The 14,980-nt window shown below is 37.1% G+C and overlaps 1 protein-coding gene across 1 annotated transcript; it reads left to right on the top strand.

Annotated features, from left to right (window-relative positions):
• The first annotated feature begins 200 nt into the window (after positions 1–200).
• On the top strand, positions 201–14,557 carry LOC129254484 (aspartate aminotransferase, mitochondrial-like). The gene is made up of 11 exons (XM_064114475.1): positions 201–571; positions 2,408–2,561; positions 3,091–3,219; positions 4,227–4,360; positions 4,910–4,997; positions 5,516–5,584; positions 6,046–6,081; positions 6,952–7,102; positions 9,916–10,081; positions 10,831–10,981; positions 11,792–14,557. The coding sequence occupies exons 1-11, from the start codon at positions 477–479 to the stop codon at positions 11,912–11,914; spliced, it is 1,296 nt and encodes a 431-aa protein (XP_063970545.1). The 5' UTR covers positions 201–476; the 3' UTR covers positions 11,915–14,557.
• Positions 14,558–14,980: the final 423 nt, after the last annotated feature.

Here is a 14,980-nt window from a genome sequence, read left to right as displayed (position 1 = left end):
TCCTTTTCTCCCCGGGCTTTTCTCCTCTCTTTAGTTAATTCTTTTTTCTTTAGCTAATAGTCGTAGACGCACCTGCTCCCCCCCCCCCCCCATTTCCCCGTTTTCCCCATCCATTACCCCCCCCCCCCCCCCCCCCCCCCCCCCCGGCTGACATGCACTCCTCGGCATGCCTCCCAGGTCAGCTGGCACGCGTAATGAACGTGAACATTTTCCGTAGTCAGCATCAAGGCTGACTTTTATTTAGTCAGTGGATCGATGTGTTTAATACTGGAATAAAGTCACATGACAAGAAAAAATACGTATTTTTTGTTAAAAACTGCGTAAAAATATATTATTACTGAAATTTCAATGCAATTTATTAATGAATTATGAGAGAAAATATCAATTATTTGGAAAGGTAACAATATCAATGTCCATTTTAAGACTACTCAACTACGTGACTTCGGCGTGCATATCCTGAGCTGCGGACGTCAAAAATGGCATTCAAGACAGCGGTAAAATCCTCTTTTCTGCAATCATGTGTATCCAAAAACGTCAGATTTTTCGGATCCACAGCAGCTGCAAAGTCGAGGTAAGACTCTTAGTATGAATGATAGGATTTAATGGAAGATGTGTTGAAAAAATGTCGACAGCTTCGTCATGTCTTCGTTGTTGATGACATGACTTGAGCTGGGCAACCGCCGCTCACCGGCCCGCCGATGGACGGTGAACGGGTGGGCCAGCTATCATGGCTTGGACAGACTCGAGAGTCGCGTAGTCGCTGAGGCTTGCCTGTGCCGAGCCAGGAGGCTCCTTGAGTCCTAGGCTAGAGTCCTAGAGATCATTTACTAACGTACAGTGGCGTAACACTAACAGGCGGGGGGGGGGGCAGGCGGATTTCACTGGGAAAATTTAAAAAAATGGGAAAAAGAAAAAAAGGGAGAAAGAAAGAAAGGAGGGACAGAGGGAGGAAAGGGGAAAAAATGAAAAGAGAGAAAGAACATCATCAGGGAAAATGGGAAAAGGAAGGAAAGAAGAACATGTGAGGAAGTACAAAATATCCTGATATACTACATTAGCATCATTAGTAAGAGAGTGATATAAAATCAAAAGATATGTCTCAATGGCCACGGGCAAGAATGGCGGGAAAATGGGAGAAAGAGGAAAAAGAAACGGGGAAATGAAGGTAGAGTCAAAACCTTAATTGGAAAATCAGAATATGACGAAAAGGGACAAGAACACCACCGGGCTTCCGAGGATTGAAAAATATAAAGATCGGGGGGAAAAGGTGGATGGAGTCTATTATAAGCTTGCTTAATTTTATGCAATAATGGTCGCAATCAGGAAAAAAAAATCCTTACCCAAGAGTTAGCCAGGGTTAGTTATATCCCCCAATATTATGTTCTAACCTAAGTAAAGTTTTACGCTGGCTAGATTAAGCGTAAAAATCCTCTTAAAGGAGAATGAAACAATTGAAACTAGCTGAATCCATATCAAAGAGAAAAATCAAAGAAACATATTGTTGAAAGTTTGAGGAAGATTGAATGAATAATAAGAAAGTTATGAGCATTTGAATATTGAGATCACTAGTGCCATGTAGATCCTCCCATCGGCAATGCGACCAAGATCTGTGATATCACACACGTACAACTCCCTCATTACTTAGTACTTATTTCACTTATATTCTCACTTTTATAGAGTCTATCACAAGGTTAGGTGTTTTCTTTATGAGATGACAAGTACAGAGGTTTCACAACATTATATCATTGATGAATCGTTTGTCATATGATTAGAATGAGCAAAAAGAGATGTTTTGGGGTATATTTTCAGTGTCCGAATGGGAGAGTTGTACGTGTGTGACATCACAGATCTTGGTCGCATTGCCAATGAGAGGATCTCCATAGCATTAGTGATCTCGACATTCAAATGCTCATAACTCTTTTATTGCTAGTCCTATTTTACTCAAAGTTTTGTTGATCTTATTCTTTGATTTTTCTGCTTTCACAAAAGCTAACTTGCTCCAAGAGTTTCATTCTCCTTTAATGTTTACTTTGGCTAAATTTCCAAAGCTATCACAATTAGAATATATTTAAAAATCATTTTAAAAGGCCAAATTTATCTGGCTTGCTGGCGAATGTTACAAATTTTTCCACATTTGCTATGTTGTGCTGCCTAAAAATATTTCTTTTATTATCCGCAACTGCGTTAAAGTTAGAGGACAAGTCCACCCCAACAAAAAGTTTATTTGAATAAAAAGAGAAAAATCTAACAAGCATACCACTGAAAATTTCATCAAAATCGGATGTAAAATAAGAAAGTTATGACATTTTAAAGTTTCACTTAAACAGGATATGCACGTATATAATACTATATTATAATACTCAGAGAACTCAGGAATTGTCAATTTCTTTTCTTTTCGTGCATGTAGTTGGTGGGATGGAGTTGAAATGGGACCCCCGGATCCAATCCTTGGAGTCTCAGAGGCATTTAAGCGAGATACCAATCCAAATAAAATCAACCTTGGTGTTGGTGCATATCGTGATGATGAAGGAAAACCATTTATTCTACAGTCAGTCAAACAGGTAAGGTCAGACTGGAATGACCTCAAGAGGTAATAGACTCGAGCTTCAACGTGGTGTATTTGAATTGAAACTGGATGAATTCCGACTTCCGTGTGTTTTACTGTCAAATTATCAAAATCAAAACCATCTATACCCTGCACATGTACAAATGATCACTATAAATGTTAGTACATTTAATGGAGGCTGAAGATTAAGTGATTCCATGATGAAAATCTTTTTGAATTATGGGATATTTATTCCACTCTCTAACAATGTCCTTCAAATTCTTGTCTTGCAATGTAAAAATGCTGATGTTGCAAATTTCAAGAAAAATTATATCATGAAATTCTTCCTTTATCAGTAGTGGTTTTATACCATAACATATAACAAAAAATATATTATTTTGTATATATCTTTGTTAGGATCCCTTTCAAAATTATTCCTTCAACTGCAAAATGCATCCATAAAAACATAGTTTATGTCAAATCATTTGTGCCATAGCAATTTTAGGTCATCATATCCTTCCCTTTTTTTTTTTTTTGTTAATTAGGCTGAAGAGAAAGTGAGGGCTATGAATCTAGACAAGGAGTACCTGCCAATCACTGGCTTAGCGGACTTTGCTAAAGGAGCAGCCAAACTTGCCTTTGGCCAAGATAATCCATTGTTGGCAGAAGGCAGAGTGAGTATAAACCAGTTTGTGCATGTACCAGTTTGTAGTTCACCCATGTTAAGGGTTAAGGATAGGACAGTGATTGCAAACAAACAGTTACAGGGCATCCACATTCATTTCATTAGATGGCCTTTGATTAATATAAGTCCTGAAACATTGTGAAATGAAATGGGTTTTTTTTTAATTGCACAAGATATCACACCCCTCATAAAATTGTGAAAAGTGGGCCATTGATATTTTCCAATATTAAAGGACAAGTCCACCCCAACAAGAAGCTGATTTGAATAGAAAGAGATATATCAAACAAGCATAACACTGAAAATGTTATCAAAATCGGATGTAAAATAAGAAAGTTATAACATTTTTAAGTTTCGCTTAATTTTGCAAAACAGTTATATGTGCATCCTGTTCGGTATGCAAATGAGGGGACTGATGACGTCATCCACTCACAATTTCTTTTGTATTTCATTATATGAAATATTTTGATTTTCCCGTCATTGTCATGTGAAACAAAGTTTCATTCCTCCCTGAACACATGGAATTCCATTACTTTAACATTTTGTGGTTCAAGCAAGGGGGTCCAAATTGTCAAATTTGAAAAAAATTGGAATATTGCATAATTCAAACAATAAAAAAACAAAAGTAATAATGAGTGACATCATCGACTCTCTCATTTGCATATCACTGAATTGAGCATAGAACTGTTTTGTGAAAAATAAGCGAAACTTTAAAATGTCATAACTTTCTTATTTTACATCCGATTTTGATGAAGTTTCCAGCATTATTCATGTTTGTTTTTCTGTATTTATGATAAATCAACTCTATTCTGGGGTGAACTTGACCTTTAACAAACTATCAGCTAACTGAACAAATAAAACTTATTTTACTGAGTATTCTGCTTTGTAAAAAATATGTACTCTGTGTAAGTCCTGTCTTTTTTATACATGCCAGACAAAATAAACCTCACTTTCCCATTCTACTTTACATCCAGTACTTATGTCTTTTCTTATTTTCAGAATGTGACCGTGCAGACCATCTCTGGGACAGGATCACTTCGAGTAGGGGCAAATTTCCTGAGGAAGTTTTTTCCCGGTAATCAGGTTGTGTATCTGCCATCTCCATCATGGGGTAACCACACACCCATCTTCAAGTAAGTCTAATTTGAGGGTTAATTAAAAATACGAAACAGCCTAACACTTATTTTTAAGGCTGGGTATGATTAGTATAAGTATATTGGTCTGGAGCTCATAACATTTGAAAAACATTGCAGTGTGCTTTCCAATTATTATTCTCTGATTTGCCATGGTTTTAAAAAAGGTATTTTTTCATTACTTTTTGTTTTCAAACTCACCAAGTCACAAATTACTTGGGTTTTTTTTTTGTGTTTTTTTTTTGGAAGTGACCTTCCCATGAATGTATTATTTATTTTTTACAGTGGAAGTTATGGATGGACTCATCATATCTCTCTTTTTTTTTTGCTTAAAGATGAAGCAACTTATAACACATTTGGAATTTGAGTCTCGATCTGTTATTATTTCACTTTATGTAAATAATATATATCTGGTATATTATTTTCTTTTTATGTTGAATGATGCTTTACAGTCATTAATGCAATCATGAAAATGTATACTAACAATATGCCATATAGGAGAATTTCTACTGCATTATTTCAAGTAATTCTCTATCCTTGAATGAACAGGCATGCTGGTTTAGATGTAGCAAGTTACCGGTATTATGATAAGGCAACGTGTGGATTTGATGCTGCTGGTGCCATGGAAGATATATCAGTAAGTAACACCAAGTGATGAATGTTAGTTGTCATATTGAAGTAAAAAATTATATATTCCTACATTGTAATACAGATTTTAGATGCTATTCCTAAATACCATGATGATTACATTAGTAGAATATGATAATTCATCTCATATGTAAGTATGATGTTTATTGCTTGACCTAATCAGAATATCTCTGTGTTCCATGAAAATTCTCATCAAAGCAAACATAATTGATGAAGAAAACTTATCAATTGAGGACAGAAGAGAAAATAAAAATACATTTGTCATGCCATGAAGATTGAAGATTGCAGCAGATCTTTCTAGAGGGTGTGATGGGGGTAAACCAGAATGCGGTAGGCAGTGATACACTTGGTTTGATGATGTCAAGTAATTGACTGGTCTAAGTTATGAATATGAAGATGTTAGAATGTTTTTATTTATAGAGCCCTGTGGAGGTGTAATAACCACCAATCCCTTTCAAAGGGACTGCAACAGATGATGAATGTGTTTTGGTGTGTTTTTTTTGCCAGAAAATCCCAGAGAACTCCATCGTCCTGTTCCATGCCTGTGCACATAATCCTACCGGTGTTGATCCTAGGGTAAGTTTATACTCTCTAATCTCTGCATAAAGATGATGTGAACAATTGTCCAGTGGCAAATAATTAAACAAAATGCCTTCTGAAACAGACATGTAAGAAAATGTACTGAAGATGACTCTTCTTGTTGTTAATGTTATGCACATTTCTGAATTTCTTTAAGTTTTATGAATGGGAAAATATACAGTGAGATGTAGGTCGCAAATTATTAGCCTGTGTGTCACTTTTATACAAATATTTTATTCTTATATCATATTCTTAAAAGAGAAATACAGTCACAATTTTGTTTCCTTCAAATAGTTGAGTTTATAACTTCTGATTTTAACTATATCTGATAGTAATCTGTAAAATGTAAATGAAATAATAGTAAAATCCCTCGATACAAAAAAAAAACATTTGCTTGGGTTGTATATTGAATTGTATTTATATCCAATATGAATTTGGCTTTTCATTTTATTTTTCAGCAAGAACAATGGAAGGAGCTATCCCAGATTGTTAAGGTATGTTCTTAAAACAAATATTTTAGTTATCTATTGATATTAGAATTCGTTATTACCAGAATTATCATATTATTACCAGGAAATTATGCCATGGCTTGGATTCAAAGCGAAAAAGCCTGTTTCAAAATCAGGAGACAAATCCACTGGGCCTATAAACTACACAACAGTTGATTATTTTATTCAAGTGCCAAGTAGAGGATTGAGCTTCAAACACCATTGATTATGTGGCAGTCTTGAAATGAATGACTTGAGAAATTAATAATAATAATAATAATATAGGTATTTATATTGCGCACATATCCACCTTGTTAGGTGCTCAAGATGCTCCTATATTACCCGGCTAAGCTAGGCGTTCATAGCGCACACAGCTTTTTAAGGAATTACTTCCTACTGGTACCCATTTACCTCACCTGGGTTGAGTGCAGCAGACTGTGGATCAGTTTCTTGCTGAAGGAAATTACGCCATGGCTGGGATTCGAACCCACGACCCTCTGTTTCAAAGTCCGAAGACTAATCCACTGGGCCACAACGCTCCACAAATTAAACAATTTGACTCCACTTCCATAATGATTGCACATCAGTTACATAGAAAAGTATTATCCAACACGTAGTCATATTCATCGACCAACTTGCTAGGTAATGTGTATAGTTTAATTTTAAGGATTAAGATTATATTGTATATTTGTAGCTTGTATTTACATACAAGAGAACTTTTGCTGAGCTCGTGCCATTAGCGTCTCTGGGTGGTTTGTGCGTTCTGCAAATCAACACTTGTATTGTTCTAAAAGCTCCTATTTTTCAAGTTCATATTAGACCCATGAAACTGATAAGATTTCTCTGATATCTATGTGGGTTGTTTTTCTCTGACAGGATAGGAAACTCTTTCCTTTCTTTGACATGGCCTATCAAGGTTTTGCTTCAGGTAGTCTTGACACAGATGCTTGGCCGGTACGGTACTTCATGGACGAAGGTCACTCCCTAGTCCTGTCTCAATCATTTGCCAAGAACATGGGCCTCTATGGTAAGTCTTCTTGATTTGTGACCAGCCGCTCCAAAACCAACAATTAAGTGCTTTCGCAAGCAGGACGGTAACTGATCGTCTGGAAAATGTCAGCAGGGGGTCCCCAATCTCAAGAAATTCCCTGTACTGCCGGTACTAAGCCAAGCTAACGTTCAGTCCGGCCACGATACCTCGGCATGGAATCAGGCAATCATCGCTGTCGTTGCAATCATGTGTGAAAAAGTAAATAAGACTCATGCCTGGCATGCATAAAAACTACATGCATAGCGCAGGGAGTTGGGAGTAGTGCGCTAGCTAAGCTCACCATCTGTCACGTGTTATGCTGTAACTTCTGTTTAAAAAAAATGGCATTTCCGTACACACAACCGCGAAATTGCGATTTGGCTGAGAGGGGAGGTTCATTTGGGTACGGTCGCAGTTGACTGATTCCCCCCTAGCTTATCAAAAATAGCTTTCAAAATTTGAAGTTGTAAAGTTTAAAATACAAGAGAGAAAAGTTTCTTTGACAACACCATTTTTGTGGATTGCTTGAAAGGTTCACTGAGATTGCACAGTGTGCACATCTCATGCCTGAGTTAACCTGAACTTGAAGAACCTTGTTTTCTCTTTGTCTTTGAAGCTCGCATCATTTCCTCTGCATTCAATTGAGTACCTTGTGAGGGTTATTGTTGATCAATTTTGACAAGTTATATATAATTTTAAAGCTTAAGATGTGTACTTTCAAGGCTCAATGAAACATTTGGGTGACTTCTTGTTGGTTTTGGGGTGGCTGGTCCCATTTGAAACATGCATTAAATGATGGGCTGAGACATTATAAACATCGGCTATTTGGAACACACAAAAAAAACCAAGGTGAAACTTGCTAACCGTGCTTCTAATTTCATTGATTATCATTGGAAAATCAGTTTTGTTTAATATTAATAAAAATGTAAAGTAAGAATTTCATTCCCAGAGAGCATGAAGTTCCATGGTAATGTTGTAACCCGCAAGTGAAAACCCGAACCGTACCGTCCCGTATAATCCAATAATTTGCAAGCGGGACCCGCTGACCCGCCGGGTTTTAACCCGCAAGTCAATTTATCTTTGAAAAATGAAAAATATTATTTCTGCAATCCCCACACTATACAGGCTCAAATCAGGAAAATATATGCCAACTACTTACCTAGCCTAGAGTGAATTTACTTACAATTTGCAAATTCGCCTTTTATTCCGGAGAGAAAATGTATTTTTGGGTGACTTTGTACCACGAAATGGGTCCGCTCTGATCTCGAAATTGAAAGCATTACGCAATTAACTCCTCTGATTGGAGCCGCAGCGCGCGCTAGGTAGCTAGCTAGGTAGCCCAGGCTGCCCAGCAAAGATCGGCAATGTTGTTTTTCATTCCAGGTCGGTCGACATGGCGACTCACAACAATCATAATTACAATATTCAATTCTATGGGACCTCGTCTATAAAGTAATCAAAATTGAAATAAATACCAGGATAATGATACAGTCAATTTTTTCTTCTTGTATATCCATATTATTTCCTTCTGTTTTTGTATTTCTTCCAATTTTTTGTTAACTAATACAAACGTGCACGAGGGCGCCCATGAACTTACGTAAACAGCCCGTGTTACTAGCGCTTAGCTAGCTTAGCTAGCTAGGCTTTTATTTATTTTTTATCTCTCTCGATCGATCGGTCAAGAGAGAGGTATTTGCAAGAAACTTGCAATCCATTGCAATCCAATTTTACATCTTCAGAAATCTTAAAGACTTTCAATCAATTGTACATCAGAAAAATTAAGAGATCTGGGCATTCAGGGTGCAGGGGCTTCAGTTTTCATCAGAAAATATATGAAATAACGAAAAGGAGGGTTAGTAAGCCACTAGACTAGACCAGCTTAGCATGTCTTAAAAAAAGGGCAGCTAACACTGACCTGACGGCACGCTCTATCAGGTCATGACCTAATTTGGTAATCCAATAAGTGAACAACTGTCTCACTGCCGTGCACCGCAAATCCCTCGAGCTCAAACAGCGAGCGTTGCCGTGGAAACAGGCTCGACTCGCTCCACTCCAAGTCATAAAACATTTCTTTCTCTGCCCCGTGGCCTATCACTCGCTCCTTGCCAGACATGATTGCGCAATGTATTCTGGCTTCTGTTTACATTCTCCGAACACATCCCCTCCCCTCTCTCTCTCCCCCTCTCCCAGTCGTAAAACATTCCTTTCTCTGACCATGCATGAACCTATTACGAAATAGGTCCATGCTCTGACTGCGCTGCACTGGCGCTCCTTTGAAAGAGCAACTCGATGTATTATGTCGAACTGTCTCAGTCCTGTTCACTGTTCACAAGACAAAAATACGCCAGCATTTTTTTAAAGGAAATATCTACGTCTCTAAAAGAATCCGCCACGTAAGAAGCACATGATCCTAACTCAATTTTCATTTTTAATGTTTTTATTATGCGTCGTTACTTCTCCCTCTTTTTCGTATGATGGTCTGCGGGTTTGAGAATGAACTCGGCCCGGCCCGCAACCCGCGATCGGGGGCATACCGGCAGGTTAACCCGTACCGCAACGGGTGTGGGTTACAACATTAATCCATGGCATTTTGTATTGGTTTTTATTCTGCTCAAATTTCTGACATCCTTCTATTGGAATACTGCTTTCCAGACGGTAAGACACAGTCGCAATTCGGAAAGGAACAATTTCTGTCATGACTCGGCCCAAGAAATAATACAAAAGGAGCTTAAATGTTATATTTGTCAGGTGAGAGAGTTGGAGGCTTTACCAATAGAGAATGAATTGTGTATTTTTTGTTATGTTAATAGGTGAGCGTGTTGGAGGCTTTACCGTACTCTGTTCATCAGCGGAGGAAGCCAAGAGAGTAGAATCCCAAATCAAGATCTTGATCAGACCAATGTATTCTAATCCACCTCTCAACGGTGCTAGGATTGCGTCAACTATTCTCAATACACCAGATCTATATGATTTGTGGTAAGTATAGATATGCAAGGGCTTTTCATATAGTTGGCTGTTAAAACTACATGTATGATAAGTCTAATGTGCAATGATTTTTTTGTAAGTGGAGGAGCCATGGTGTAGTGGTTCTGACTCTCGCCTTGTAAATAGAGGGTCGTGTGTTCGAATCCCACCACGGTCTGGCGTCCTTTGGCAAGGCGTTAATCCACACTTTGCCACTCTCGACCCAGGTGCTAAGTGGGTACCCGGTAGGATGCGAAAGTCATTGTAGCTTTTCAGTACTGTGTGCGCTTCACCTGCGACTGACTGGAATAGTCCCCAAGGACTGGAGGATGTGCACACATTGTGTGCGGGAATGACTGATTGAATTTGATGACCGGGATGATAATATATCTGTAAAGCGCTTAGACACGTTCCGATGTATTAAGTGCTATATAAAAGCGGATTATTATTATCAAGTGGAGGGGTAACTTTTTTATTGATAAACAGGGTTATTAATTAAACTATGTTTTGCATAAAATAGTCTTTTTCAATTTGATGGTCAGTCTTTCAGCAATAGCGAAACTCTGGGCAAAAAATGTTACTTTCGAATTTTGATTGATAAACAGTATTAATGTGCAAGGAACAAGGTCAGGATTTAGATGAACGCATTTTTACTTTGTTTTACTTGGGTAAGAAGAAAAACTTAATTCATATTCTGTTGTGTTGGGTTATATGGTAATGTATATATACTGATGCATTCAAACTGCTCTTCTGGTTTTCAGGTTGGGTGAGCTGCGCCTGATGTCTGGACGAATCATCTCAATGAGGGAGCAACTTGTTGCCAATTTAAAGAAGGAAGGATCAACGAAAAATTGGCAACACATCACAGATCAGATTGGCATGTTCTGTTTTACTGGTCTCAAACCAGATCAGGTCAGTATCGGGTCAATCAAAACACTGCATCTATGTCTGAAGGTCACCGTGCATGCTTATTTTAAAAACCTAAACTCATAACTGCATATTCTGGTGAATGCATTCACACGCTGTAAAATACTAGAAAGCAATCATACTCCACTTTTTATTTGTGCTGTTAATGCTCTGCCCAAAATAACCAGATTGTTACCTTTATTACGTCAATGTCCCATTCACTCGAGGCTATTAAGTTGACAATACTTCCACTAGAGAATGACATGAGATAAGTAAGTCAAAGCCAAAGTCAAATAGATAGAGATTTGACTTATGCAGAATAACCTGTATATAATTTTTCAAACAAAGGGGGCAGTCTATATCTCCAAGCAAAGGGCTGGAACCTAGTTTAATGTAAGATTCTTTACGTCGAGATTAAGTCACAGGGGCTTGCCTCTTTTACAAGCGTTGCTTTTTAGGCAAGCCTACTCCGTTACTTCATTTTTTTTCTTAGCATAGAATTGTTCTTGTTGAATTGCTACATTTAATTTCTGAATTTATGTTTATTGTATTTTTATGTTTGATCGAAAATTCTGTAAATATTTGACTTTGCAATATTTGTTTGTAATTTGTTGGTGGAAAATATATCTAAATCTTAATGGTATTTAGAAATTTTCAACATGAACGTCTCTAGATCAGACCAAGGGTCAATTTAAAGGTCAAGGGCCATTCATGCCATCATATGTTGTATCTGATCGCTAAAAATGGTCCCATTGGCATCTCAATTCATATATTGATTTTTGTTCTCTTAAATTCTGGTCATATTTATGCTCTCAGGTTGAAAGAATGACGAAGGAATTTTCAATCTATCTGACGAAGGATGGCCGAATCTCGGTGGCAGGCGTATCGTCCAAGAACAATGCATACCTCGCACAGGCAATGCATGCAGTCACCAAGTAATCATCAACGTTCTTTGGATTCATAAGACCTTAGTATGCTACCTTGACAATATTCAGGAATGCCTCTTTCTAGCAGGTAACCGGCATACAGCTTTTCATACCAATCCTGACATATCTCACATTCAAAATACATGCGAATGCAGGAAGGCTGCTATGAATTAAGGCACATACTGCATTTGTTGGGGGTTTCCTGCCGGAAGATGGGCCTCTGAATGTAGCCAAGGTGCCTAAGCCAAACTGTCACTCATAGATCAGGGTCACCTTTCATAAGTACTTGTTATTATGATAGCAAATGCACATTTCTATAGCAAGTGTACTGTCAGCCAATCATATTTGAATGATTTCAGTAGCTTTAAACTGTTATTGCAAATTTGTTAATTTAACAAGTTTTATGAAACGGGGCCCCCAGAATGGTAAAGTTTTATGAATGCTAGCCATATTGATAAGTCCATGTATAGTTGTTGCATATGCTGTCCGACTTGACACTGTCGACTCTGCTGTGATCATTGAAATACCTTTCACTTGGACAATTTTGATGTACTTGACATGCCAAATGTATTTCATGATAGATAAAGGTCTTGTGCATTCCTTAGAATTCTGCACAGTGTATGCCTATGTGGGATCACTCATAACTGGTTAACTGATTTTTTACCCAGTTTTGAAGAAATACATTACTAGTATTTGGCCATTTCTTTTTGGACAATCATGCAAATTATGTACTCATATTCTGATACAGGATTGACAAAAGTAAAGTACGAAGAGTGAGAAATCACATCGACCACTTTCATTTTCCTTAGAAATGCTATGGGGTGTTTGCAACAGCTATACATGATCACATTTATTGTTTTGTGTGATGTTATGAATAGTGAAAATTTTTACAGATGAAATACACTCTGTTCCTTCAAGGAATGCTCCATGTCCCCAAAGTTAGTTAAATAACTACCTGTTGTAATAAATGTTTTAAAATTTAAATATGACATTTGCCTAAAAGGAAGATAATATTTTTTATATCATCCCTTGAATTATTATTTCAAGGTTTTTTTTTCCTTTTTTTTCTGAGGTCCACATGATTTTTTTTCGCTTTCTATTAATTAAATTTAAGAAATGTGAAAGCCATGTTAAAAACATGTAAACAAGTAAATGAGTATTTTGTAATGAAATTTAAATGCACAAGCACAATATAATTGGGCATTTAGACATATTGCCATTTGTGATTATTACAGTAGGTAATTGAAAATAATGTAATTGATGAGAATATGATAGTAATCATGATGTTTTATTAATCAAGGTCATCTTCAGTATTCTCTTCTCTTCCATCCTCATGAAGACTTGTACCGTCTTACTTTGACTGTAGGAAGCAACCGACATCCAAACTTTACTTTTAAATGTGTTTACATTTTACAAATTAGTTTCTCCTTCAAGGCATAATTTAATAGAAAACACTTATGCTGCAATGAGATATGACAGTTTATAACCATCATGCTGATGCACTGGTGTCTGTGTAAATGACAGACTCATTTTGCTCTTTAAATGATATTACACGTTTGTGACTTGCTTCCTGTAGTCAAAGTAGATCAGAATATATTTCAGCTGTTGTATAAATGCATGATCTCCATGAAACAGGCGCTCTACGGAACCGAGCATTGGATGCTACTCTTTGTTGGGGATGCGCTTCGACATTGAGATGAATTTATGTAGTGATAGATGAGAATATACGTTCTGATTTGGAATCTGAAGTATGTATTAACAGCAAAATGAAATAGAGTGAGTTAAATCCTGTATTGAAGTTGTGAGTTGATATCAGTTGTTTTTTAATTGACCAAATGGCCTCCCAATTGAAAATATGGGAGACAGCTGGCAACTGTATCACTATGTGCACATTGTTGAAAAAAATATATGTTTGGTTGTTACTTGTTAGAGCAGGAAGCACCTTAAATTTGATATCATTTGTTTTCCATTTCATGAAAGGTGGTTTGATAATATAAATGGGTCAGAATTGCCCTCATGAATCCACTCATATTTTTAACCCTTGAAAACTTTACTGGAATGTACGTTTTTGGTTACTAGTATTTTTTACAGAGTACAAGCCTTATGCATATTTATGATAAAAATGAAATACAGTTATATACTGGCAGTGAATGAAACGTTGATAATGAAATTTTCCTTTGTACTTTCACACAATGCTGAACCCCTAACGCCATTGGTGGCAGGAACATTTTTTTTGTGTGCTTTATTGTTTGTTTGTTTATTATTCAAGTTCTGTTAACAAGATCATGAATACAGAATTGATTTGTTCTAAGTACTCTACAACATATTAATGAAATGCTGCAATCCTGACTTACAACGATCGACAAGTGTTCAAATTGTTTTTAAAAATACTTTAGTAAGACCGCCGTTTAGAATCGTCAGTCTCTTGGTCATGATCCAAAGCAATGGATTATGAGTGAAGTTCTTGGACATGTGATGATAACTTGTGTATTCAGCTTTTACTGACTAAGAGTTTAAAAGCTGATGTATTATGTAGTGTGGATTAATAGCAGATTTTAATGTTTATATGAAAGAACTTAAAAAGGATTTGTTTGTGGTTTCTTCCAAGAAGGAATTGAATATTGAGAGCATTAAACAAGCCTCGATATAGATTATATATCATAATGGCACTCTTTTGTGTTGGTTTCAGTGTTAATTAGGGTAAACAATGAAGAGTTGGGAGATTGATAGGATATGTTGAGATGTTTGGGACAGAACTTCCACCAAAGTCAGGCAATGTGACACTCAGAGAGAGAGAGAGAGGGGCAGACATACAGACAGAATGAGGCACAGAGAGGGGAAGGGAAGGAAAACGGTTCCATGACATTTGCTCTGGCGACAATTGCTCCACTGCAAATTCCACACACTGATGGAATGATCAACTTCAACCCTTGATTTAACACTATACCCTATCCTAAACCTAACATAAAACCCTATTACAACCCTATATCTTAGATGAAATAAAGCCTGGAGCAATTGTCGCTGGAGCAAGTGATGTGTCACCAGAAAAAGAGGGGGTAAAGACACTGGCGTACCTAGG

Source organism: Lytechinus pictus, chromosome 2, assembly GCF_037042905.1.
Source record: "Lytechinus pictus isolate F3 Inbred chromosome 2, Lp3.0, whole genome shotgun sequence".
NCBI lineage: Eukaryota > Metazoa > Echinodermata > Echinoidea > Temnopleuroida > Toxopneustidae > Lytechinus > Lytechinus pictus.
The sequence above is the reverse complement of the archived record's forward strand: the minus strand, read 5'-3'. Positions and strand labels throughout refer to the sequence as shown.